The sequence below is a fragment of the Strix uralensis genome, chromosome 14 (genome assembly GCF_047716275.1).
Source record: "Strix uralensis isolate ZFMK-TIS-50842 chromosome 14, bStrUra1, whole genome shotgun sequence".
In the NCBI taxonomy this organism is placed as follows: domain Eukaryota; kingdom Metazoa; phylum Chordata; class Aves; order Strigiformes; family Strigidae; genus Strix; species Strix uralensis.
This window is the reverse complement of record NC_133985.1, coordinates 11,369,692-11,397,352: the sequence shown is the minus strand read 5'-3', so window position 1 is coordinate 11,397,352 and position 27,661 is coordinate 11,369,692. Positions and strand designations below refer to the sequence as shown.

The following is a 27,661-nucleotide window of genomic DNA, read 5'->3' as shown; positions in this document are numbered from 1 at the left end:
TCTGCCCTAATTTTGTGATCTGTCTTGCAGGAAAATCAAGACCAATTATTTCATTGTTTCCCTTGCCTTTGCGGACCTGCTGGTGTCGGTGCTGGTGATGCCATTTGGAGCCATTGAGTTGGTTCAGGACAACTGGATTTATGGAGAGATGTTCTGCCTGGTCCGAACGTCCCTTGATGTCCTGCTCACCACAGCGTCAATCCTGCACCTGTGCTGTATCTCTCTGGACAGGTATGAACACACGAGCATAGAGAATAGTTACAGTTGCTTTGAGTTTCTTCAGTGTTGTTGCTTGTCAGCAGTAGCCAAAGGGCAAATATGGACCTGCTGGGAACTGTAGAGCAATAAATCTCTCTCAGTGGCTGATTTTGGAAAGAGTTCTCTGAATCGTCATCAGTGTAGAAAAACTTGAAAGGAATGAGATTTATATCAAGAGAGGTTCTCAGCTGCTTTGCAGCACAGCTCTGTTTGCATTACTGATTAGACGTGGCACAGTTTCTTCCTTAAAAACAAGACACCTCAAAGATGAATCCAAAGGAAAGAGCTGCAGCTGTCGCAGGCAGAGGTGCATCGTGCACAGGATGCTTTAGCAGAGACTCCATCACAGTGTCAGGTATTGCTCCCTGCCAAGGGCTGCAGGGCAGGCTTGGCTGGTGAAGGGCTTGATGTGTTGTGCTGAGCCCTGTCTTCCCAGGGACTGAAACACTAAATTATCTGCCTTCCTCTCTCTTGTCAAAAAAATATTTGACATTATCTTTCAAGTGTTAACAGAATTGCTCTTCGTGCTGTTAGCAGCCATACAGGCAGATGAACACCAGTATTACTAAATGACACATTTTGGCATATGTTACTAGATTATATGGAGAAAGAGCAAAAAGAGCAAACCATATATTATGGGCTGTTTTTCTAAGACATACATTTGCCCATCTCCACTAGCGACTGCTAACAAGGAGGCAAATAAAGCTGATGAAAAGGGTGCATAGGCTTTGTGAGAGGTCCCGGAAACTTTCTTTTCTTTCAAACTTTTCTTACAAAATTAAAATGAAGCCAAAATCCTAAATAATTTATGGCAAACAGTTCTGTTTTACTGCAGTTTTTCTGGGTAGGTGGCAGAACTTTCCATACAGAATAGCAAGAACTTTTCACAGGAGAGATACTTAGAAGAAAACATTTTGACCAGCTATTCTAATAAGCAATATTTAGAGCTTTCATTTGAGTCCTGCGCAGAGATTTCAATACTCTTATAAGTATTATTACTTAGTATTACTAATCTGGCCAGAATAACCCTAATCATTCTCATCATCATGACAATTGATATTTAAATAGCATCATTCATCCAAAGACTCTGTACCCAGGCCAGACTTCAAAAGATAATTGATTAACTTCTCCATTGACAGGCAGGACTCCTTTTTTGTGGGAAGGGGGGCACTGAAACGTGCACTATTGTTTCCAGAGAGAAGCTGACATGTAACAGCTACAGTGCATTTCCTTATCTGGAAGTTTAGATGGATGGAACACAAATAGGAAGCTCATTATCTTAAAAACATTGACAAATTGCCACTTTGAGCCAGTTACCAGTAAAGGGGATGTTATGCACTGCGCTTTGGATATGGCCTTGTTATATAAAATGTTGGAGTTTGATTCTTCGGGCTCTTAATTAGATGTAGGGGGTCATGTAGAGAAGAGGACAGGAAGGGAAAATATTGTTTTTCCCCCACCCCTTTACCCCCTGCTCTCTGACACTCGCAGGGGATGGGGAATGCCCATGTGGGGGGCACAGAAGGGAAACTGTCCCCTTTCTCCTGCCTGTGCTGCCCTTTGCTATGTCATGAGCTCTTGCTCCTGCTGTCTGTCCCCGTTGGTCCCCATGCTCCTGGGACAGCCTCGCCTGGGGGTGGCGAAGGGGTTGGGGGCAGCCTTGGGTCTATGGCTATCAAAATGCATTGTTAATTTTTTAGGGATACAGAACAGAGATCACAGGTTTGTACAGGAAGATTTTCTTTGTGTAAACAGACCTGAGGCAGAGTTTGCAAACACCCTGCTCAGCAGAAGGAACTGGAAATGGAAAAATAAGCAAACAAACAAAACCCCCCTAAACCAAGATGGATTAGATTATTCTGTACTAAATGATACATTTGGAGCAGAGTGTGAACACCTGGAGAGGACTACAACTCTGCTTTTTCTTCTATGCTCTTTTTTTCTATGGCCCAGAGTCTTGAATTTTCTCTGCCAGATGTAGAGCTGCCGTAGCAAAGGGTGAGCGTCTCTGCCTACAGTAACGCACAGATGGTTCCCCTTGTTGTGGACAGAGGGAAATAGGGATCTGAGCCGGGGGACCCCCACTCCATCCCAAGCCAATGCTTTAATCACTAGAATACTACACAGAAGAGGAGAATGGCTGTCTTGAAAGAAAGCAGAAGCTGTAGCCATGTTTTGGAGGAGACTAATTCTCTAAACTTGTTCCCTGTGTGTTCTGAGAAAGTTTGGGGAAGGTGCAGCACACCCTGCACTGGGGTCTGAGGGTGACAGACCCTGCACTTGAATGAGTCCTGTATCAGCATCACACCGTTTAAGTGGCTCGGCCTTCTGTGATAAAAGTATCCCACTTTTAAAGATTTCTGCTTACTGAGTGTGTATTTGAACCTGTTGCTTGTCCAGAAATATTCTTCCTATTTCTTCAGGATTAGAAAGATTCTTAAAGTAGGAGGAAAAATACACACACACATTGGCTAAAAACACCCAACATCCACCAATCTTGGTGCCAAACTTATCAAAAAAAAGTGTTTATGGCTCTGAATTGGAAGGAGGTGGAGATCATGTTAAGTGTCACAGCAAAAATTTTTTTTTCAGAAAATGCCTGTAAACTTCTTCCTCATGAATGTACTGACAGAAAGAAATCCCCCCATATTTGCCATCCCCACAGTTTTGGCCATGTTAGACTAAACAGCATCAGATTGCTTGACAAGAAGCAGAGGATTAATTCATTACTGAGTGATGGGTGTGCTGAAGACCTCTGAGAGTTCAGGGGTGAGGGAGCAGAGCTGCACTGTCTGGGATACAGAAACACAGCAGCAATTTTTGACACCCAACAAACCTGAAATTGCCAGATGTCAGGGAATTATTTCAGGACACACAAATGCTCTTTCTCTTTCGCATGTGATTACCATACATGTGCCGTTCTTTGCTCTCAAGCAGAGAAAGGGGAAGAGAAAAGGTTCTCCAAGCTGGTGGCTGGATGCAGCCTGACATGGATAATTATCGCAGCCTTTATCGTTTGCTTGATGCTTTCATGCTGAAGAATGGTGCCTCTGCAGACTAGCTGCAGAGCTGTTCTAAATTTTACATAATTCTCCGGAACTGTGTTTTTGTTTCTCTTATCAAAATGGCTTTATTGAGTGCTTGTTAGAGCAATGACCACCACACACAGCACAGTTAGCAGAGCACTAACAGCAACATCACTGAGAAGGCTGCTCCTCTCCAAAGGCACTTGAATTTGCCATAGAAACTTTTCTCTGTCATCTAATCTCTGCAGGGCTTACATAGCTCTCCTAGCCATTCAGTCTTGCTGTAGAAGTCAATCTTGGATGCTATTTTGACTCCATGGGTAATCATTTGGAGGTTTGCCACTGACATGAAAAAAACCAGAATTTAATCTTAGATGTTTTAAAAGGTGTATTTCTTCTCCCAGTACAAGAAGGCACAATTATGTCTGTGTTTGCTGACAGTGAGTGTCAGCTGAAAGAGAAAGCCTGGGATCTCTCTGTCTCATGTGAAGACGAGAATCCCAAGTCAGATGCATGGCTTTCATCACTTTCTGTTTGATCAGACACCTCAGTATGAATCTGATGGAGTCCCAAGACTACAGGCTTCTGGGTTGTCCCAGGACCAAACATCAAGTTCAGACTACCCACCATGGTGCTTGCGACAGACCGAGATGCCTCCTGTAGCACCTGACTAGCTCTGGACTAACTCTTCTGAACTGCTATAAATGAAAATATTATGGAGGTGGGTCTGTCCGTAGTCATCTTCCTCTCTTAAAGCTGCATTTCTTCCTCTGACTGATTGGCTGACCAATTAACATGAGTTTCAAAATACAACTTGGTAGGACACCAGTAGGGTACTGTAGCCATCACTGAATATGCACCTGGACATCATCCTTGAGTGCAGAAACTGCCCTAACCTGACCGGGAATTTCTGTGCTAATTCATGAACTCTTTCCTGTCCCAAACATTCTATTAAAAAGACTTTCTTTCTTCCTGAATTTCCACCACACATGTTATTTTACATTTCTGCAGTGCTTGCTCACTGGCATGGTCTGGCAGCCTGATTAGGTAAATCAGAAAACATGTCATATAAAAGAATTGCTTTCCACCACACAAGCAGCAGACCTGATGCCTGCAGATCCAAAACACGATACCTCTTACCTGTCAACACTGTCTGGTCTAAACATTAACAAAGACCAAGGACATTATTTTTTTTCCTGTTGGGCCTGGGCCTGTTTAATAAACCATTTTCTGACTGAAATGAAACATGAGGTCTCTCCCTCCATCTCTCAGAGGAGGCATTTGGGTGGAAGAAGTCAGGGAGAACATAGACATTTAGACATTTTGATTTTGGTCTTTACCACTTCCTAAGGATGTGCCAAGGTGTCTTCCTTGCTACACGGAGAGGGATATTACACTTGTGCTATGTCATGCTGTGGGTCACCTGGAGCCAGTGACAATCCCACTTCACTCCTGTGTCCTTTTTGCAGAGATTAATTTACTCTTGCTGCAATGAATTTGGCTGCTGTTCCAAACCTCCTCAGCAAGCAGGACAACAGGGATTTTCAACACAGCTTGGGTGGAGTGGCAGATACAAAATAACAGATCCATTTTCCATACCGAAAGAAGGCTCAATCCCACCTTTTAAATGTGCATTCTCTTCTTCCCAGTCTGCCAGCCCCTTGCTGTGACTGTCCTGGGAACATCACTTCCAGGTGTGTTTTGGTCTGTGGCCATCCTGAGAAGGGCAAGGAGAAAATTTTCACCTCACTTCATGTCAGTGCTAGAGATGAAAAGTGAAAATACCCACACTTCAGTCACATTTGAATACATATGAGTACAAAAATTTTCTAAATTCCACGTATTTATTGAGCACTTTGCCAATTTTAAAAATCCTTTTCCTTTTGCAGACTGAACTCAAAAAGTTGTGCTGTTTCTGGTGCATATTAGTTAAAATGTAGGTACCTGACAGCGCAGTCTAATAGTGATTAATGACTTGACAGAGTAACCATCCTCTAACCCAAAAGAGCAGTGTACCCAACACGTGCTGTTCACAGCTAGGATTTAACAGGCTAGCAAAGTCTCCTCATTTCCAACTGCTGCACCAAATTTTCCTTTTGGGACTTGGACTACAGGCTTTCAAAACATATCTCTCCCTTGTCCTCTGCAAACATTAGTTGAGATTTGAAGAGGCCTCCAGACAGTTTAATTTTTGCAGTATTCTGCAGTCATCTCCAAGCAACTTTCAGGTCAGCTCCAAGTGCTCACTCTGATATGAGTAAGAGCAACATGTCTTCCTTTCCCCTCTTACCTGCCAAGACTCAGACCTGGGCTTTAAAGGCTGCTGGCAGAAACTTGAATTTCTGTGACAATTTTTGGTTGTTTTGGGGTTGGTTTTTTCCACAGTGAGAAATTACTCGCAAGCAGTGTTAAGAGGACAGATTGAATGAGGAGATAGTGGTGGATGGCCCTGAGAAGATCAGAACAGGTAGATAAATGCCTGGGTTTCCGTGACTCAGCCCATCGTCATCCTGTTCTCCATCACCACTGCTTCACCCCTCCTGGCATCTGGGTTGGAGGAACTCTGACAGCACTGCTTCCTTCACAGTGTTTTATGTAATTTTTTCTAGTTGTTGCCCTTGTGTTCATTCAGACTTTATGAAAGTATGCTTCTTCTAGCTGGTGTTTTTCCTGTGATTCATATATTTCATACCTTCTGTTTTATTTCAGGGCGTACAACTGGGTTTTTTTAGGAAAATTGGGTGGTTAATCTAATCCTTAGGACTCAGTTTGGAAAGTCATTCTCTTCAACATTTTCAGAAAGTGTTGCTTGAAAAGACTTTTATCTGATAATATCTTGTACCTATTTCCATTACTGCCTCTGAAAAAGAAAAAAAAAAAGCATTCAGGCTTTAATTCTCAAAGGCATTTGAGAAAATCTGGAGAAATCACCACAGAATAAACTGATTTTACCAGTCAGACACAGGGAGTTAAGTCTCATAAGTATGAGACACTCTCAGTCTCATCTGAAAAAGTGTTTTTCTGAGGTGTGAGAGGTATCTCAGGGCTCACTGAATCCAAATTTTGCTGTCACTGGGTTATGCTTTTCATCATCTCTTTGGTATTCTAATATAAAAGAAAGATTTAGCCTTGAATTATTTATTTATTGCATGTTTTATGCATACTTACCCATTCTTTGTGCCTATGCAATAAAAATAATTGCACTGCATATAAATAGACCAAGAAGCTATGATAAAGTCTCCAAATACATTTAACCTGTCAGGAAAGGCAATTTTCTTCTCCAATATTTGCAGTACAATTTGCCATACAATTACTTCTCAAAGTCTGGGGGGGGGGGATAGAGAAACAAACAGGTCCTAAATGTCTGTATTCTTGGGCTTAGATGCACATCTGGCAGCTCTGCTCTTCATACAACCAAAGCATCCTGCACCCTTCTGCTTGCCCCAGCTCTCCTGGCTGTGTCCCAGCCTGTGAAGCTTTCCTCCAAGTCTAAGTCTGTGCTGGGCACTAGGTACACTGTTTGCCTGGCATGTTTGAAACATTTGCAGGTTTGCTATGTAACACACAATCAAACAGACCTAACTGTGTGCTTGTATATTCAACGCTAATCCTACTGGAATTCAAATATACCACATAATCTCTGCTAAATAAAGGCTAAAGCAAAGCAGATGTATCCAAAGAGTGTTGGAGCACCAGGGTGACAGATGCTCGTTGCGCCATTTACAAACATTAATTAACATTAATGTACTGTTCAGACATTAAACGAGCACAGTCCCTTGAGAGAGATGATGTTTTAGAGATTCCCAACCTCCAGTGCTCTGCGGGGCAGTCCGTCTGGAGAAGCAGCCCTCTCCCTGCACGGGTGGGAGAGCATGTGCAAGGGGCACAGGAGGAGCGAGGTTTGGGTGGGCACTGGCTCTGCCCGCCCTGTCTGCTGCCTCCTGTTCCCACCCTGCATCGCATCACTCTTCGTGCTCGTCCCTTTTGCGCAGTGTTACAGCCAACACAGCTGGGGTACGGGCGAGAGCGACTGATTCGCCAAAGGATGCCTGGGCCACGGTGGGACTCGGGGTTGGGAGCATGATGGCTTTCTCAAGGACGGGAAGAAAGCAGCTGTGCCCAGTGGTGCTCTGCAAAACATCTGCTGGCTGCCCAGGGGCGGGGGGATGTTGTTAGCAGGGAGACTTACTAGGTTTTAAATAGCTATCAGTAAGTAATGATTAGGCAGTCGGCAATCTGATTATATGACACAAATTCCAGCTATAGTTTTGAACCAGGCCATAAATCCCCCATGCCCTTTTCAGCTGGAGAAGCATCTGGTCTCATACAGCTCCCAGGTGCTTAGGTGGAGGAACAGAGAGGCATCAGAGGAAGGGGCTGAGCAAGGGCAAAGGGAGACCGTCCACAGGGGCTGCGAGACACAACACGTAACTGTGGGGTTATCCCTGTCAGTGCTCAGCTCGGCAAGAAAACTAACACGGGATTTGCAGAATTCAGGTCTGAGAGCATTAAGGAAAATAATGGAGCAGATGGCCATGGCACAGCCTGAGGGATGCACTGTCCTTTATTAATCTTTACAAACCCTCTAGAAATATGGTAATTTATTTACCACTGTTGCTGCCAATAACCCTCCACACACACCGACCCACACAGGGATCGTGAAGGAGTCCTCTATCTCCATTTGGCAACATACGTTTGTTTGTATTACTAGCTAAATTTATCCAGTTCCAATTAACTGTTCTCTTTAGCGTTTTCCTCAGTGTAATTATCTCAACACCAGCAGGCCATTGCTTTTCTAATAAGAATTTAATTTTGTTAGATATAATCATTTTAGGACATTTCTTTTTTCTGGACCAGCGATGCATAACTTTGTTTTATTTGGCACAGTCAGAAACCATAACTTATTTGCTCAGTGGGAAAAAGGAAAAGAGAAAGAGCTGTTCTCACATAAAAAAAAAAAAAAAAGTAAAAATCTGGTTATACAGGGGCCAGAATCTGGTTTCACAGAAAAATCAGCAAAGCCAGTAGTGCTGTTTTAATTTCACACAGGCACAAATAAATTGAGATCCCAGCTCCTAAGGCTTCATCACTTAGTCGGGGTTCAGCTGAAGACTCTGGACTAGTCTGGATTCACTGAGGGAGAGGAGGAGTGAGCAAAACCACGCTCAGATTTGGGCTTTCTGAAGTGTGCCAGAGTAGAACTCCAAAAAGACAAAGAAGGGGATTTTCCAAACTAGGCAAATCCTTATATATAATTGGTGTCCTGCGAGGACAAGTAGCATCTCTCTTATCACTCACAAGCGTTTTCTGTCAGGTCAGTGTCTTCAGCATCTGTGCTGGCTGCCTGGGGAGGCAGCCCCCCGAGCCCCTCCGCTGGGCTCAGCCTCCTCCTGGATGTCGGGTTAGGAGCAGAGTCCCCTGCAGTGGCAGTTAGTGCAGTCTGGCTTTCTCCTGTTGTGTTTCTGTGGCCTCTCTTTCCTTAGAAACTGACAAACAAGTCATTCCCACTTTGGTGTTTAAGGCATGGTTCAGCAGACTCATACAGGCACAGAGCCTGTATGGGCACGGTTGTTGCACCCTAACTTTGGGAGAGAGCTAATAGCAGTTTTCCCACCCTCTTCTTTTTTCTAGATTATTTAAGGGGTGGTAAAAAATTACTCAATATGAGTATTCAGTACATTTTCCTTGGCTCATTTTGGCCCCAGTGATGATAAAACATATGGTATGTATATGATTTTATACATGCACATGACACCAAATGGTTTTAAATGTGGGCCACCCACAGAACCAGTCTGTTTAGTAAAGGTGGGTGTGTATTTGTCTGTCTGCGATATCTAAGGAGCTTGCAGGGTAGTGTCTGCATACCCGTAGCTCAAACAAAATTGTATTGCAAACCAGTGAGATACTTTAATTTTTCTCCAAGGGCAAGAAATTATCTAATGGAGCTAAGTAATTATATTTCTGTAATGCCCAGGCAGCAAGGAAAGAGCACCGGTGTGGTTAGAGCATCACTGATCTGAGGCAGGAGCTGAGGACTCCAGGACTGCTCTCTGGAGATGTGCCCAGGGCAGCTTTTCCACTGCCATGGTCTTGAGGAGGCACTTGGATGTCCAGGCTGATGGGTGGCCAAATGTGCTGGCTGCTGTATCACTGCTTGCTTCTCTTTAACCACAGAAACTGGTGGATGTTAACGTTGTTGGCCCAGCTGGTTATGTAGATTCTTGGACCTTTGATTTCAGTCTTGACCACAGATCCCGTTCACAAGTGGAGTCTCATCGTGTTGGTGCTTGATGAGTATGCAGACAGTCACTACCACAAATAGCCGTCCTTGCCACGGACCACAGCTAAATTATGCTGCTGTCAGATCTAGATCACCCGTGTGTTGAAATGCAATGCTAATTTTCAGTCTGACTCTTTCTTGTGTACAAGCACCTAGAAGGTATAAACTTGTAATAACTGCAGGTGTCATCACTTAAAAGTTGAAGTGCTTTTCAAGAATCTTTTTTTTCTATTTGTTTCCTAGAGGAAAGGCAGGATATGATACAGGGCATGTGCATACGTGTGTGTGCATGTATGCATAGGATTTTTCATACAGGCAAAATGACAACAAACACCCATGATTTACACCGCTTATATTTCCACAAAAGCCTTGGGCCAACACAGCAGTTTCAACATTCAGTTGTACAAGACAAGAATATAACTGAGGTTCATTTTCTGTCTGTTTTCTCTTTGGCTTCACAGCTTCCCTCTTATCTGCCATCTCCTGTCTTCACATATGCACAAGTTTAACATTAGGCAAGCTGTCCATGATCCTACTGCTGAGGATTGTGGTATTATGTCTTCTCTACCCAAAGTGCTGAAGGCTGTTTGGTACAAATGTGTTGCTGATGTACAGTTCATCAAGCATTTATATCTGCTTTCTGGTTTTATGTGTAGCACTGGCTGTAAAGATGAGCTCGCCGGCAGGCAAAGCGCCAGTCCTGTTGGGAAAGGATAAAACATTTTGCTCTTACAGCAAACTTACAGACACTGTGTATGTGAGTGACTGTGGCAGCTCCTGCTGGTGATGCCTGTAGGACTATGGAGAAGATTGCCCCACAGACTGGGGCACTGAGTCACTGAACCTTGGGCATTTTTTATAGCTTTTGTGAATGTAATAGAGGTGCATCTGCAACCTCTTGGAGATCCTGGGAGAGTGTTTGTAACACTCTGCTTTTGGGAATTGATCCACTTGGCACTAACTGGAACATCATCCACATCATTGGAACTTCCACTGGAAGACCAGGGAGCATCACATTCATGTTCCTTGAGACAGAGTCCGGCCACTGCACTGTTTCACAGAGCCACCAAGTTATGCTGGGCAGGTCAAAAGTCCTCAGTAGCCAGACATATCTGCAGTGACCTTAAGAGCCATAAGTAAGGCCATAGGAGTTACAGATTTCTTGTTTTGAGCCATCTGTAAAATGTTAGGACTTGATTCATTCATATGGCTAATGTCTGATACGGGAAAGGAGAAATATTATAATAACCTTTGCTTTATGGAGCTACTTGCAAGATCTACAGCTCCAGGAAGGGATTCTTGTATTTCCCCTTCAGCGAAGAATGTCATAACAGAGGTGGAGGAGAGGATGAGTTTCGCATCATCTGCTCTGCTGTAGGTAACAGGCAAGTGAACATTTTCAAGGAACTGCGGAAACATGGGTCTTGAATGATAATAGTAAGAATTAATATTTAATTAAACTTGGACATTGTATTAATCATGTGTTCATATTACATTTTATATTCATCCATCACACTGTCGTACCAGTACATAATAGATATTCTTTATGAGCACAGGAAAACAGCTTTAGCTTGAAAAGAAGCAGAAATGTAGAATAAGAAAATGTCTTTATTTCAGCTTTTGACTAAAACTATTGATAATCTTAGAGATATAATTACTTTTCTCTCAGTGAATAAATAGCTGCTTAAATGCCCAAACGATCACATACATCAATTCACCAGCTACTGCAAAAATTGGTGCGACTTCAATGACTTCCGTTAGCATACCCAGATTTCTATTATCTGATTCTTGGGACCGTTGAATGGAAATCCTGCTGAGCTATGGAAAAGTGGACGGTGTGCTTCTCTGCCTCCCTCGCCATCAGCGAAATTGTCACCCACACTCCGATTGTGGAACCTTGTTACCGATAACGGTGTAGGTCAGGAGGAACCCAGCTTGAATTTCTGAACACAAGGGAAGTCATGGTAGCAGCAGTTAGCAAAAAAAAAAAAAAATAAAATCTTTTGACATGTAAGTGGAGGAAAATTGCTGCTGAATCACTGGGAGGGAAGAAATATGAGATCTTAAGATGTCATTTTTACAGGCATAATTTTAACTCTAATGGCCTTTAATAGCATGTACAAGTCAGTGTAATGCTGTCAGCTGCAGCAGAGATAGAAGTACAGAAATGTAATAACTCAAACTGCTTAGAAGAATTGTTTTCCTGCTGTAGTTAATTAGTAATATATCATGGTTTTCCTTTTCTGTTTGCTTATTCAACTTGTGAAATGGTAGCTGATGTCTTGGCTGTTCTTTCCCATTTATTTATTGAATTTCTTCTTTTGCCCTTTCTGCAAAATCTCTGATTACTTGCAGTAACTTGCCATCAGGCATGTCACAGGAATCCTTTGATGTCCAGCACTGGGTAGCACTTTCCAGTAGGTGTCTCTCAGATAGTAAACAATAAAATATGCCAGATATATCTCCTTTGTGTTTAAGAGTCAGAAGAGCAGTTGCACATAATGCCAAGAGGAGCACCGTATGTCCTAATAAGCAGCCAAAAACATTACTGAAAATACCTGTTTGAATTCAAAGGTCAGTTTATTTCCTGGGGGAAGGAAATCTGGAGAGCAGGGGGAAATCCAAATGCAATAAGCTCTAGCAGCACAGAACAAAGTTGTGCAAACACATTGTGGCTGTCATGAGGAAGGTAGTTATCCCAGGAACAAAAGAAATATTTATTCTATCCTCTGAAATCATTAAGATATTGAAATCTGACTATGATGGTCCTCATTGTCTGATAGACTCAGAAAAATGTAGGTTGGAAAGGACCTGTGGAGGTCTCTGATCCAGCCCTCTTTTCAAAACAGGACCAAACTCAAACTTAAATCTATTGTTCTCTAATTAGGTCATTCAGGGCCTTACCCAGTTGAGTTTTGTGTATGTTTGAGGCTGGATACCCTCACTTGTTCAACTCATGATCCAGTGAAGGCAAGCTCCAAAGCTAAGTAAATCCTGTTCCTGTAGATTATTCAGCTTCTTCTCCCTCATGGAAGGGACGTGAGGGCCGTGTTAATGGGGACGGGAATCAGACCCACTGACTGCTGTGGCTGTTAGCATGAGCTCCATGAGAGGAACATTTCACCCAATGCTCTAAAAGAACAGTTACTGTCAAACATACTATTTCTTTGAAAGTGAAACTTTTCAGAGGAACGGCTGATTTTCATGCATACATGAAACCAGAAGAGAATGTAGAAATGATCAAATTGAAACAGTTGAACGCTTGTTTCAACATTTTTCCCTGGTGACATTTTGAATCTTGTTTCAAAGAGACTTTTAAAAAATGTTTTCTTTTGACACTTTGATATTATTTCAACCCTTTGTGTGGAATATATCATCTGATGTTATCAAAATAAAGAAATTCAGTTGACTCCACATGACTCCACATAAAGCAATTCAGTTGACTCTGTATGACTACAGAAGTCTTAAAAAAATTTGGAAGTTCTTGGATTTTTGTTCCTGTTTAGCACAAGCCTTTTGTTTCCCACTCAAATGATGAAATAAATTGCATACCTCAAGGATATCTCTCTACTATATACACATAAACTGTGTGTATTCACATATGCCTTATTTTAATGTGCTGCTGGCACTTAGAAATTCTCACGGTCATCTCCTCAGGTTAGTGGTCCAGCTTTAGTGTGTGTTTACTAATTTAATGTCTCTAATTCATGATTCTGCTGACCTCATAAAATTAACTTTTATAGTCATTCAACAGTGAGGCTCTCTATGTACATATTATACCTTGATGTTGAGGCTTGACTCAAAGAAACCGCTGACAGAGATCATTCATTCCCTTTATAAATAGTTATTGGAACTGTGGCTACTTCTTCAATGCAGTGCTCATATCCTGTGGGGCACCATATTGCGTAATTTCTGTGCTTACCAAATCTGGAAACTACACCTACCATCATTATTCATTCACTAAGAAAATGTATTCGTCAGGTACATAGCTGAATGATATATTTAGTTATTTAGAAGACCTGAGAATTTATGGACACTCCTGTGTTTCTGGACCCCAGTTCCCTCTCGCAGCTGTGGGGACATCAGTACTGGCCAGTTTCTACAAAGTGTGCTGAAATCCAAAAATCTAAAGATCGAAAATATTTGACTGGGAACCTGAGACAGACCTTCAGGTCAGGACCACCAAAAATCTGCAACAGGATGATATGGTTGCTGATCTGCTATGCTTATGGGCATATTTTAATTTCAGAGCAAGGAGATTTCCCGTTTTAGGTTTGATACACCTTCCTGATGTAGAAATTTGCTAGCAGGTGGGTAGCACAGGGACCAAACAAACAGAATCTCTTTGAGATGACATTTTTAGTTGTCATAGCCAGTTGTTATTCTAAGAGCAGGGACCTGTTGTACAATGAATATGTTGGATGGATCAGGAGGAGAAAGGAAAGCACAGGGCACATCCCCTTGACGGTGAAAAGACTAGAAGCCTGGTGCAGACATTTGCCCTGTCCTTGTGGCAGAAGGTTAAAGCCCAGCTGGACAAGAGGCTGATTCCTGGGAGGTAGAAAGGGAGCTTGGTTATGGAAAAACACACTTCATTTTACTGACATTTTCACAGCTTTGAAACACTTCGTTAATTTGCAATAACACCTTTTGCAGTCTTGTCAAAATAAGTGTCCATTGCAGTTAGGAAAACCCCAACATTTACTCAGTTATGGCTAAATGGAAGGAAGGTGGACTCATTCATCGTGGTAAGGAGGGTGTAGACAGCTTTGTGACTAAGTGCAGAGGGAGAGGAGGGCTGAATATGAAGTCACTCCCTTGCTCTGCAACCTCAGACAAACCACAGCATTAATCTGTGCCTCATTTTCCCTAGCTGGAAAACAAAATACTGGCTTTCCCCTGCAAGGCACTATGAAACCTTATTTACTCATGCTGTGAAAATATCCTGAGCTCCTTGTGTGAGAGGCAGTCAATGGAAATAGGCTATAGACTTATTTTTTCTTTATTTTGAAGGGCAGGAGAAACAAGCTGGAGAAAATGCTTTACAGTTTTATTTTTGGAAGACATGAAAGTCTCCTTTGATGAAGGTTGTTCTCTCACTTTTCTCCTTGCAGGTACTATGCTATCTGCTGCCAGCCTCTGGTTTACAGAAACAAGATGACTCCATTGCGCATCGCCGTAATGCTTGGAGGGTGCTGGGTAATCCCGACTTTTATTTCTTTCCTCCCTATCATGCAAGGCTGGAATAGCATTGGCATCATTGATCTGGTGAGTGGCTAAGGAGGTACACCAACCTGCTATCAAATATATTTGGTGATGTATGTTCTTCTTTCAAAAGCAATATTCAGAGAAAAGAAGGCAAGAGAGGCTGAAGGAGAAGCTTCTTGTTATTGATGCACAGGGACTGCTGAATTTCTGGAGGGTGTCTTTAAGGGGGTTTGAAATGACTCTGTCCTGGAAGGACTGTCACAAAGACAGTGGTGGCTCTGGGAGAGAATTTTACCTACGTCTACTAATCAGTTCAGTGAGTAGTCCTTTGAAAGGACAAGCCCCAGCTGGCTCCCAATGGTCACCTCAGGAGTCCTCGGTTCCCTTTGGCCTCTGCAGCTCTTGGGGAGTGCTGGCCACTGCTGGCTGAGCCCGATGGTCCTTCCTTGCCATGCTAGCAATGTTTAGAGAGCTGGGAAACCCAGAGTTCCCCAGAAGGAATGATGCTTTGGGCCAGTCCCATCAATATCCCCTGTCTTGGTGTGAGCCTTGAAGGTGGGGGAGAAGATGAAGTTCCCCCATACAAGTCATTTCAGCAGGAGTCAGTTTCTCCCACCGCAGTCTGGCTGCACTTGCAGGATCCCATTTGCAGGGCAAGGAGTTAAGAGCTGCAGATCTGCTCTTCTTCCAAGCTGGAGATGCAGGGATTAAAAAATGGCAAACTGTGAAAGCACCTTATGTAGAAGAGCTTGTTTAAAGAAATGTGGCATCTTCTATGCCAAGTCTCAGTCAAGGAGATATGAATCTTTTTGGCTCATGGAGAATAACAGGTGCAAGCTGCCAAGCCTCTAGACAAGGTGATAAAGCCAAAATTGCTTCCAGACAAGCACGTTTAGGACATGCAGCTGGTAGAAAAGGGAGGTGCGTTTTGTTTAACAAACCATGTCAGGTATCTGATTTCTTCCACTCATTTTTTGCCCCCACCTTTTCAGAAAAGACTTGACACCCATCTGTGTGTACCAGACTTTCTAAACACCAGTGCAAGCCCTGCCCTTCCTTGTAGCTTGCTGGCGTTCGCTGTGCAGATTTCAGTAGATGCATGCTGAGAGGTAGTGCAAGGTTCAAACACCACCTAGTGAAAATGCTTCACAGTTTATTTTAGAGGTAAACATCCTTACTTGCTCAGTTTATATAAATAAATAAATTTAAATTAATGAATTTAAATAATTTAATAAATAATTTTGATATTATAGTTTTATATAGGAGACAGGGTTATTGTCTTGTTGGAGTAAACACCAGAAATTATGGGTCTGATGGATCTGCAGTGACATTGTTTTGTAGCAAGAATAGCCTCAGAGAAATGCTGTCTGTCCCTGTCATGCCCTCTGCTCCCCAAACTCACATGCAAGACCCCTTTCTTCCTCTGCTGTTTCTGTTTCCATCACAAGTCATTGACCAGATCTCAGCCTATAGACTCAACCTTCAGACTTCTCCTGACAGGGCTGCTGCCCACAGCCCCTGTGCCTGGGAAGCTCAGTGCCACCCCCAGCGTGGAGCTGCCTGCCAGATGCTGCAGCCCTGTCCCTTCCCTGTCCATCTGGTCCTTCTCTAATACCCCAGTGGGACTTGGCTGTGTGAAACTTGTGCATCCTTGGTGTAAAACCACAGCTTGACAGACAGAGCAGTGAGCACTGCAAAAAAGCACGTCACGAAGTGAAGTTATTCCCCTTCGCTGTGTCTGAACTGGGAATTCACTGACCAGGTTGAGGCATGCTCTGGGATGCCGGAGCTGCAACATGGGCTGGTCCTGCAGACCTGGGGACCAGCAGGACTGGAGAGCCCCTGGTGTGAGCACAGGCAGGAGAGGCAGCAGCGGGTAAGGCAGGTACCATCGATGGGAGAGGGGAGGGAGGAGAGAGAATTGGAATGCGGTGGTGAGGTATCCTGGCAAACAGAGTGCTGGTATCAGAGGAGCAATGCTGAACTTCTTTCCTTCTTTGTCCTTGTCCTTCCTCTCCCTGCCCCAGATCCAGCAAAGGCAGTTCAACAAGGCTTCCAACTCCACTTACTGCATATTCATGGTCAACAAGCCATACGCCATTACCTGCTCCGTGGTGGCCTTCTACATTCCCTTCCTCTTGATGGTGCTGGCCTACTACCGCATCTACGTCACGGCCAGGGAGCATGCCCGACAGATCCAGGTGCTGCAGCGTGCGGGGGCCCCCACCGACGGCCGGCAGCACCACCCGGACCAGCACAGCACGCACCGGATGAAGACTGAGACCAAAGCTGCCAAGACCCTGTGCATCATCATGGGGTGCTTCTGCCTGTGCTGGGCCCCCTTCTTTATCACAAACATAGTGGACCCTTTCATAAACTACACGGTGCCGGGAAAGCTGTGGACGGCTTTCCTGTGGCTGGGCTACATCAATTCAGGGTTGAACCCTTTCCTCTACGCCTTCCTGAACAAGTCTTTCAGACGTGCCTTCCTCATCATCCTGTGCTGTGGTGATGAGCGATACCGAAGGCCTTCCATCTTGGGGCAGACGGTCCCCTGTTCCACCACCACAATAAATGGATCAACTCATGTACTAAGGTGAGTGTTTCTCGGATGCTGCAAAATGCCCGGACTCATTAGAAAGAGTACTTCTGTAGAGGTTTTGTAAAGGATTGGTTTGCTTTGCATTTGAAATATCTGATGGATTAACTGTTTAAAAACAGAGAATGCTGGAGAAGTGTCCAGAAATCCTTAGGGGGCTCAAAAAACCTGGGTTTGTAGATAGTGTTGGCATGCACAGTTTCTCCAGAGGTGTGTTCAGGAAGGAGCTGGGACAATGCAGAAGTCATCTATGCATTTTGGCAAGCACTGCTGTTTGGTCTGGGGGGAGCAACTTGACTGCACAGGGAGCACCTTGAGGGAAGCTGCCTACTCCATCTTCTCTAGCAAAGGTATCCTGACCCCCATTGCCCCTTCTTAGGTTCTGCCTTTGTAGACCCACCGGCCACTGCTGCATCTTCTGAGCTAATGAGGGGCAAAGGATGAACTTCCCCAAATGCCTTGACCCTGCTGGGGCACTTCAATGGCTCTCTGCGAGGAGGGATACTTGCCATTGTGTTTTAGCAGTTCAGAAAATGCTGAGGTGTCTGCCTTTTACTGTAACCCAGTCAAAGCCTGCCCCTGTGCAAAGCAGTGGCACCCACCTCTGTGGGAGCCCTGGGAGCTGAGTGTGCCTCACACGGGCTACAGAACATAGTCCTGGTGGTTGGCAGTTTGAGGTCCCGGTGCATTTGAACCCCATGCCTCACACACTCCACCTTTCACTGAGTACCACAGTGTGTTCATTGCAAGAGAGAGTGTGTGGGCTGTGCACTGTGGGGGTACAGAGGGGTTTGGAGGGCTCTGTGGTATCAGGCACTCTCTGCTGTCTTCTTCTCCCTGAGCAGAGAGGTGGGAGGCAGAGCACGGGAGGAAGACAGGGAAGAACAATTATCTCCCATAATATCAGAACAAACTGCAATCTTTAAAAAAAACCATAGGTATTTCTATGCAACTGTCTAGAGGAGATTTGGTTCTTTTGGTAGATGAATTCATGGCTCTTCACATGCAGATGAGGGCTTGGTAACCATGTTTGTGTTCAGAGCTGAACCCATCCAGAGACTAAATCAGACACTGAGCACTTCCTAGCTGAGTCTGATCTGCTGGTTGCCAGCTCCCTTCTGCAATGATCTCTGAAGCTTTGGAAAGAATCCTGAGCCGTATAATGGATGGGAGATGAGGCAGGGCTTGTCACTACCTTAAGATAGACCTCTCAAGCTTTTTAAGTCATGAAGGACATTACAACGTATTTACCTTCTGCTGATTAAAAATTGTTTGGGGGCTGTGGTCCCAGAGCCTTCTGTCTGTGATGGATGCATGCTTTGCTCAGCCTGGGTTTCTATCGGAGTCGTGCTCCCGGGACAAGCCATATGCTCCTCTGCTGCAGTTAGGAGGATTGAGAGAGCAGCCCTTGTTGGATGCAGTGCACTATCCCGCAGTGAGCGAGCTGGTCCCTCTGGCTGGGAAGCTGCAGGGGCAAATGCTGGAAATGCATCCCTGCATGGGGAGAAGGGAAGGAAGGGCTCTCTCCCATCCCTGGTTAACCGGGGCCAGCCCGGTGGCCTAAACACAAAGAAAGAGAGAGTGGTGTCTATTTTGGCTAGTAAGCACAGCAACAAGATACCTCTTGTTAATTATACAAGGCAAAGAGACAACAGGGAGCCTCTCTTAGGTGTGGGTTTGAGATGTGGAGGGCAGGGAGCACGTCAGCCCAGAAGGTGAATTGCTTCAGTCCGTGCTGATGTTTGACCTCCCAAGTGTTGCAGATGGCAATGCCAGTGCCTTCTCGTGTCTCCAAGTTGTCTTGCTGCTTTTGCACTGATTTATCTTGCTGTGAGACCTCATTGTCCTGCCTGTGCACTGTGGGACAGGCAGGCTCAGGCCCGTACTGCCCTGGGGATGCTGGATGGGGGAGATGGGCTCCCCAGCGAGTGAGCAGCCAGGGAGGCTTTGCACACCTCCAGGAGGGCTGAGCTGCTAGGGGTTTCTTTCATTCTGTGCTGAGTGTCCCTGAGCTGACAAACTCCTCATTCAGAGACTCTTTTTAAACAAATCGATGTCCCTGCAATGGCCAAAGCAAATGTGAAGAGTCACCTTCCCACCAAAGCTAGAGGTGGCCGTGGTCTTGGCCACCGTGGCCAACTGGGGAGGCTCTGGTGGGCTGCAGTAAATGGTGGATCCCAGCACGGAGATGAGATAAGGCTTTCCTCATTTCCAGCTTCTCCCTCCCACTTGTACCACTCTGCTCCCACACACAAGTTATCCATGGAAAAGTATAACAATCCTGTCAGTCTAGATGTAACAGCTATTGCAAGAGGCCCCATAAGAACCAAATCTGCACAGGGCATCTTGTCCACTTCTAGCCTTTATGAGTACTTTTATGGATAAGAGCACGTTGCCTCTCTTCAACATAGTACATGTACAAGTCAGATTATCTCCTGCCTTTCCAATATCGCTCCAGCTCTGCAGAAGACACTTACTCCTGCTGCCACATCCCCTCCTCCCTCTGCATGTCAGAGGGATGCGGCTCTGCACATCAGCACTTCAGAGAGCAATTATTTTCTGTTTTCCTCAGCTTTGTAACTGATGAGAAAAGCGTGACTTCTTTCCCTGCTGCAGATTATGCACTGATGATGATATAGGTGTGGGGATTAAAGCAAAACCAACTAATTGTAGTCTTTGGATAGTTAATCTCACCTGAGGAACTTTTATTTCTTCAGTGCTTCTCTCTTAAATGAAAAAAAGGTTGGACCCAGCATGGCTGGAAGAGAAATTTAGTGAGGCAGGTTCTCTCAAGATGTAATGTACATTTCTTTACTAGCTTGGAAATACAAGGGGTTTGTGCACAGCAGCTGAAATACCGAAACCTTCCTGTATGAGTTGGCTTCATACCAACCCAACTGAGAAGCTGCACAGGGGCTGGACCTGGTTCACACACTTCTTTTCCAACCTCAAATCTGTTTCTTCCTGACCAAGAGCTTCTGCAAATGGGGAAGTTGCGCAAGTGGGATTTTACAGCTGCTTTTTGTACCCTGGCAGTGAGAGCACTGAAGAGAAGGACAGACCTTGTGCTGAATCTAGGGCAGAGTTCCCCAAAACCCACAGAGATTTGCAATTTTGTATTAAACTGATGTGAGTCATTTAGCCTCAAAGGGAGTCAGGAGTGGTTGACAGTAGGTCTGGGATTTCTAATTCCTCTCCTCTTCCAATCTTGAGAAGATCCAAACTTTCCTTCAGCTCTACCTGTCCAAACCATTCTGTCCTTGCTCAGAATCATCTCATCGGTGTGTTAGCAAGTGCAAGAATATGTTTGTCACTGTTAAAATTCAGGCTTGTGCTCTTGGATGCACCTGACCTGTGAGAGTGCCTTCCAGGAAAGAAAGGCATTTCATCTGTTTTTCTTCTGATAACTTTAGTGTCATAATGTTCTGACATTCCCATTTTGGGATTTTTCACATTTATATTAGGAATGGGAAAAAAAGAAGAAGGAGAAGCAGAGTGCAGTGAGAAGAGGCAGATGCCCTCACCACACACAGACTGAGAGACCGCTTGGGAGACAGTTCTCATTCCTTTTATTTTTCAAGTGATCTGTGAAGACTGTGGTGCTCTGGGTGTCCCAGACAGGGAGAGACTTTTTACAGCACACCTGGGGCCAGACACAACCACAGTGGCGATGGGGCAAGGGAGCAGACTGCACAATGGCTCGACCATGATATGAGGGTGACCACGGCTTTCTTAATCCCCTGGCAACCACCCCACTTCATCCCTAAATTATGAACCAGAAGATGGGGAAAGGATTTCCTGTCACCCATTTTGTTCTTGAACTTGCCATCAGCTGGTGTGAGAGACACCTATTCCTTGGGCGGGGTAAGATGTGGCACAAAATGTGTTTTGAAGATGTCACGAACAGCCAGGAGATAGGATTTGGTTAGAGCTGGATCTATGTGTACGATGGGAAAGAATATTAGAATTAAATATTCAGCTTTCACAGAAAATTTTGATTTGCCTGTTTTCCAGGTTTGCTTTCTGCAAGTGTAGGAATTGCCAGAACCTTTTTTTTTTCCCCCTGGATATTCACCTATTTCAATTCTGCTGTGTCTCATCAACTGCAAAATTCAGGCAGGACACACGCAAATGGTGAATTGAAATCTGCAGGTGTGGCTACAACCCGAAATTCATGCCCTATTCATTTTCAATGGCTGAGATTGCAACTCACATGTCATATACAAAGGTTTGTTTCCCTGGCTGCAGCACAAATTGTGTAATTCATTATAAATATTTGCAATTCATAGTTCTAATAACCTGTGGTTTGGAATATCATTCATTGAGAGGACTTGGGAATTGTTCTGAATAATGAGTGGATAGGAGAATTTACAATGAGCACTCAACTAACGTATGGCAAAAATTAGTACAATAATTAACTGCAATAGATACGGGTTTCTGGATGGCTGTAGCATGAGTTCAGGAGTTCTGTGCACCATGAGACTGAAAGCAAAATGCCATAATCATCTGAAAAATGCTGGCTTCCCCTTTAAACATATTGCTTGCATATCTTTTGTCATGCATAGATATTTATTCAACACAAAACAACAAACTCATGCCTTCATGAATGATTAAACTCTCATACTGCACAAGTGGATGGGAACCCAGATCAGCATTGCTTGAATTCTTGGATAAAACAAGCTCTGAAATTTTGCCACAGCAAAGAAGATGACTTTGGGTAAAATATATCTGAGCAATGATCAGAGTAGACAAACTCTGGAGCATTTGGGTCAAGGAGGTCACTTTGGTGTATTCCCGATTTCCTCTCAGAAGTGCACTGTTCAGCACAGTACAGTGATTAGTCTGCTCAGGGAAAGCTACACTGACTGGTTTATTTGCTCATTTTCCATCACAGAGAGGTCTTCTCAGACAGAGCTGATGCCAATTTCATTTCTCCGAAGTAGAACACATCCTGATTTTCCTTTTAGAAGAGCCAAGAGAAACGAAGTGAAAAAAGAGAAGCATGCACCTTGGGGGCTGGAAGTTCATTGTCTTCATAGATACACAATTAAATAAATAACCCAATCAGCCCACTCTCATGTCAGCACTCTGAAGGTGCACAAAATGCTGGGAGAAGTGTGCAGTAAATCACTGTGTGCAGCCAGCACTCAGCACCAGAGCACTGCTGTGGACCCTTATTGGTCCCTATAGGGAACATGAGTAATTGTGCCAGTAAATCTCCTGAACTGCAGCGAGCCCCAGTGCTTCCTTGCTGCCATTCGAACAGGCAACGCAGCAACTTGGGTCTCCAGTGTTTAGAAATCTAGCAACTCCACAGCTTACAGATCTGTTGGAATAAGAATCCACCCTGGTTGTAGGGAAGAGAAGGTCAGAGCTGCCATGGAGCGAAGGAAGAAGTGATGTGTGCCTGTTGGTGATGCTTCCCCAAGGGCAGTGCACAGGGCTGGTCCTGTCCTATGGCTCAGTCCCCTGCCATAGAGCTGCCCCTCCTGGCACAAGCATACTGTGAAATGTCTGCTGTAATTTGAGAGGAGACCTGTCACAGCTCTGGCGGTGTCTGCGCAGTGCCGGGAGCTCCACGGGTGCCCTGTGCACCCACTGCCCCTCTCCACACAGCCAGACCCTCCTGTTGCAGGGGTTTGACATGTGGGATTGGCAGGAGGGTCAGGGCTTGGGGGTGAATTTGCACCTGTGTTTAGCTTTGTGTTGCCACTTCCAGTCCATAAAGGCAAAGGTAGGAGCTCTTCCTTACTCCTCGCCTTGTCCTGGCCACGAGCCTTTGGGCTAGAGGCTACTACATACAGGCCGGATGGATGAGCTGATGGCATTGCATTACTTTATGCAGCTTTAAAACAGTGAATAAGTTGAAGAGACTTTCCTCCTCTGTTTATGAGGTAGCTTTTACACAAAGACAAGCAGCCATCCTGAAAACTTCCTGGCTTTGCAAGGCAGCCAGCTCAGAGACCCATCTCCCCTTGCTCCTGGGGTCTCCCCGACACCCCAACATGGAGGATCCCACTGCCTGAGCAGCAGCTTGGGTGCTGCCTGCAGCAAATACGTATCAGGATGCCCAGATGCCCACTGCTGTGGAAGCAAAGCGATTTGCATCTTTTGAAAGATGATTTTGAATGACCATGCCTTTTCAACAGCTTGAATTTCACAAGGTCGTTAACTCCATCAGTGCTCAGTCACCTCCTCACAGGTCAAATCCTGTCTGGCCAGGTGTCCCTGTGCCACCAAGCACCATCCCCTTCTCCTGCAGAGTTGTCTTCAGGGGAGCGGGAGCATTTGGTTGCTGTGGCGTGACAAATCCTCTGGCTGTTTCTGAGCTCCCAGGCTCAGAAGTGGCTTCACAAGATGGGTTAAAGAGTGCTGTGGTTTCCCTGTGCAGCCAGGCAGTGGGTATGGGCTGAATCACGCAGCAGGTTCAGCGCCCGGCGTGGGTCATTTCACTTGTGTTCATAAGGTGTGGATGGAGCGGCGATCCCATCCCACCTGTGATGGTGGGATTTTGTGGGCTGCAGTTGTGGCTTGACTCAGAAAACACAGAGTTACGCTGAGCTGCTTTCTGATGGAACTGGCAGGTCTCTCTCAAGGATCTGGGTTTACAAGTAAAATATCTCCTATTCTGCCTCCTCCTGTTCCTCTTATCTCTTATCCTTCCTTAGGCACTAGGACAGCCGCAGAGACTGCAGAGCTTCCCGAGGCAGAATAACACACTTGCTGCCGGGGGTCGGAAGGCCCCGGTGGCTCCCGCCGCTCCTCCTCCGCAGCAGCAGCCGTGGGCTGGCACCAGCAGTGGGGGTCTCCCATCCCATCCCATCCCAGTCCACCCCAGTCCAGCCCAGCCCAGCTCAGCCGAGCCTCCAGCCGCCAGCCTGGCCAGCGCAGCCTCCCCTCGCCTGCCTCTTCGCCAGCTCTCCCCAGGCAGAGCCGTCCCTTGGCGTTTGGCAAGCCAAAAGCTCTCCCGGCACGGGTGCTTCATCGGTGAAGGTGCATGTAGCCTCAGACGGGGGGGACACGTGCCTTCGTTATCGCATTTTCCCACGCGACAGAGCGGTGGCACCGGCAGAGGTGTTTTGGAGAAAGGAGGGACTGTGGCAGCAAGCGTGGGGGGACAGGTTGGGCACAGCCAGGGCAATATCTCAGCCCCTCCTGCTGAAGTCCCTAGAAAACATTTCAGTAGCATCAGAGAGGAATCTGAGCTCAGGTCTGCTGCTGCTACATGACGCTAAATATTCCTCCCCTGTGTTTTCTCTCTTTCTGTCTCACACATGTGCATGCAGTTGTGGAAACAACTAATCATGTAACCCAGAGGAAAGTTATTTCTGGAAGGGAGATGTTTACAGGCTGTGTTATCAGGGAGGTGTTACACCCTGCTCTGTTTGTGATGTTGGAAAGAGCACGGTGAGCCAGGGCTGCAGTGAGAATCTGGAATTCAGCTCCAGGCTGCAGCAGCAACGGGCCAGGCTGGGCAAGGAAGGGCTTTGGTGCTGCTTTAAAAAAAAAAGCAACAAATGAAAGAAAATGAGATATTTCGGTACAGGCACAGCTTTTCTTGGACAAACTTCCAAAAGGCTCTGGTCTTCAGCTGGCCCAGAGGTGAAAGATTAAGGTTTAGCTTCCATCTCAGGGTGTCCTGACTGCCCTCAGCTTCAAAGCCAGCTATTTGCATTCCTCATTCACTCTGCTAGGCTGCCTGGAGGCTCCACCACATTAGTTGAAGCTCTCCCAGTGTTTCTGACAGGTTTTTTTTGGTTTTGCTCTTAAGGAGAAATAGACAAGCAGCAGGTAGGCACCTGGGTGTGCAGAACTCACAGACCTGGCAAGGGAGCAAAAAATATCAATAACAAACATGCTGGTGTAGCTTGGTTTGACCAAATTTAAAATTGATGTGGAAGGGAATCTTCACTGTGACTCAGTTTTTAAACACAAAGGATGCACATCTTCAATTTAAAATTGATTTTTTTTTTTATTTTAGTACTAACTACAACATGAATACCCTTCAGATTTTTCTGTAGATGTTCAGTGATTTTTTTTTTTTATCACTAAAGTATCATTTGGAAAAGAATTCCAGAGGCAGGATTCTACTGCCCAAAGCTGTACAGTTATTTAGAACAAAATCAGGCCATTAGGGTTAAAATTTCTGACGGGCAGGAACTGCCTGGGAATTTTAATGGTCCTGCAAGATGGATCAGAGCTTTGACATACGTTACCATGTTCTTCAGTACAAGTTCATTAGCCCCAAGACAGATCATTCGGACTTGGTTTGCTCTTTCCTTCATTGCCTCATTGCTCGCTGTTTTCACACTGGATTTCCATAGGTCATTTTGGAGGCACAATGTAAGCAGCATATATTGCTGTGCTTGTGAGACTTGGAGCAATTACAGGCTGCTAAGCTTTAGGATATGTGTTGTAATTTCTCCAGCAGTCACCTTATTAACGGGACCAATAGGCAAGAACTTCACCCCTTTGTGAATGTGCTGATAAAGCACATTCCCTCTAAGTTCTTTTTAGGAAGTTTCTGAGCAAAAGCTTGAGAAACACAACCAGTGATGACATCCCCTGACATCTCTATCCCCTGCAATTTTTGCTTTTTAATGTAATTCCTCTTTTTGACAGGGGTTTAGTGGAAACTCCCCATTGTGAGACATAAATAATTTTTGTTTTCAGAGAAGCTGATGAAATACTGCTGAGGTGAAGCTAATATCTTTGTATATGTTTAGACTGGAATTTTGGTTTTTGTCCTTGATAGTAGGAATTTATTTTGCTCCATTTTAGCAAATAGATGCAAACAATCATGCTCCTGTGATTAAATTACTCTGATTAGCAGGCCTGTGGGCAGCCACCCTCAGCTGACTGTATCCTGCAGGCACGTTATCACATTGCTCTGTGGTGACTGGAGGCCCTGAAGGAATGTCCTCTTCTGCACCTGGGAGGGCTCTGTCCTTAGGGACCCTCCAGTGCTTAGCAAGAGGCACAAGAGAATCTAATGAAATTTTTCATTTAATAGACATAAATCGGTTGGTGGACTTGACATTAATTGCAGTAGTGTCATTTTTCATCAGCTGCAGGTGTCTGGATGAGCAGTGCTGCCATGCTCGGGTGCTGTCCGGCAGCCCTTTTCCCCAGCCTCACACACTTCCCCTGTTACAAGTCTGCAAGCACAGCATTAGGCATGGCCAAAAGCCCACCCCACAGCATGAGCACTGCTGGAAGGGTAGCAAGCAAGTGGTCCCATGAGTCACTGGAGGCTGCTCTTCCCACCATGGTACAGAGCCATGACAAGGAGAGAAACCTCACGAGAGCTCTCTGTCCCAAGGCATGAAATATATAAAATAAAACTGTTCAAAAATTATGACTTCAGGGGTGACAAAGAGTATTTCCTTCAGTCTGGCACAGCCCCGGGGCTGAGCCCTTTGAGCAACACAACCAGAGATTGCTCAAGGTATGTTTTCCACTCCGATGATAGTTTCAGTTCAAGTTATCAGTTCCGCATGTCGGCAGGATCGGCACCGCGCAGCTCCATACCACAGCCCGAGCACGTCTGGCTTGCTTTGTCTAGCAAAATGGAGAGGGGATCTGATTGCTGTCTGTAAATACCAGGGTATTTAAGGGGGGTAAATACCAGGAAGGGAGAGGAGTTATTTAAACTAAGGAATAATGCTATCATAAGAACAAATGAATATAAAGTGGCCAGGAATAAATTTAAGGATGGAATTAGATGAACTGTCAATGTTAGGTTAGTGGCTGGACTAGGTGATCTTCAAGGTCTTTTCCAACCTAGATGATTCTGTGATTCTGTGTGATTCTGTGAAAGTTTCCAGCCATCATGGCAGTGATGGTTTGAAACAACCTCTTAGTAAGACAAGTAAGGGAAAAATGTCTAATTTTTAACAAGCTAAAGCTTGGTGAATTGACAGAAATCATCTCATTATATGGTATGACTGTGACAGCAGAAAACTTCCCCGGGAACACACAGAGCCTCACTTTGGCCTTAATTCTGGCCCTTGTGGAAACCAGAAGCAGAGCTGAACTGCTCCAGGTCTCGTTGATACCTGACCACACTGCCTATGTAAAGTGCAGCTTTCTCCCCCATCCTGCTGATTTTGCATCCATCAAAGAACATTGAGAGAAACAGAAGTTGTCCCTGTTTCCCAAAAGATGTCACAGGCTGGGTTCCTGTGCTTCCTACCTCACCTTACCCTCTGGACAGCGGCTGCAGTGCAGAATTTCCCAATAGCTGGCAAGTGGACTTTTCAAGATCATAACCCTGTGGATCAGCAGCTT

At 45.1% G+C, this 27,661-nt stretch overlaps 1 protein-coding gene across 1 annotated transcript in view; it reads left to right on the top strand.

Annotated features, from left to right (window-relative positions):
• HTR4 (5-hydroxytryptamine receptor 4) overlaps positions 1 to 27,661 on the top strand; it is a 142,082-nt gene that overhangs the window by 67,470 nt on the left and 46,951 nt on the right. Inside the window, exons 4-6 of the mRNA XM_074884035.1 lie at positions 31 to 231; positions 14,679 to 14,832; positions 16,800 to 17,368. Coding sequence (XP_074740136.1) covers positions 31 to 231; positions 14,679 to 14,832; positions 16,800 to 17,368 — 924 coding nt within the window. The remainder of the gene's footprint in view (positions 1 to 30; positions 232 to 14,678; positions 14,833 to 16,799; positions 17,369 to 27,661) is intronic.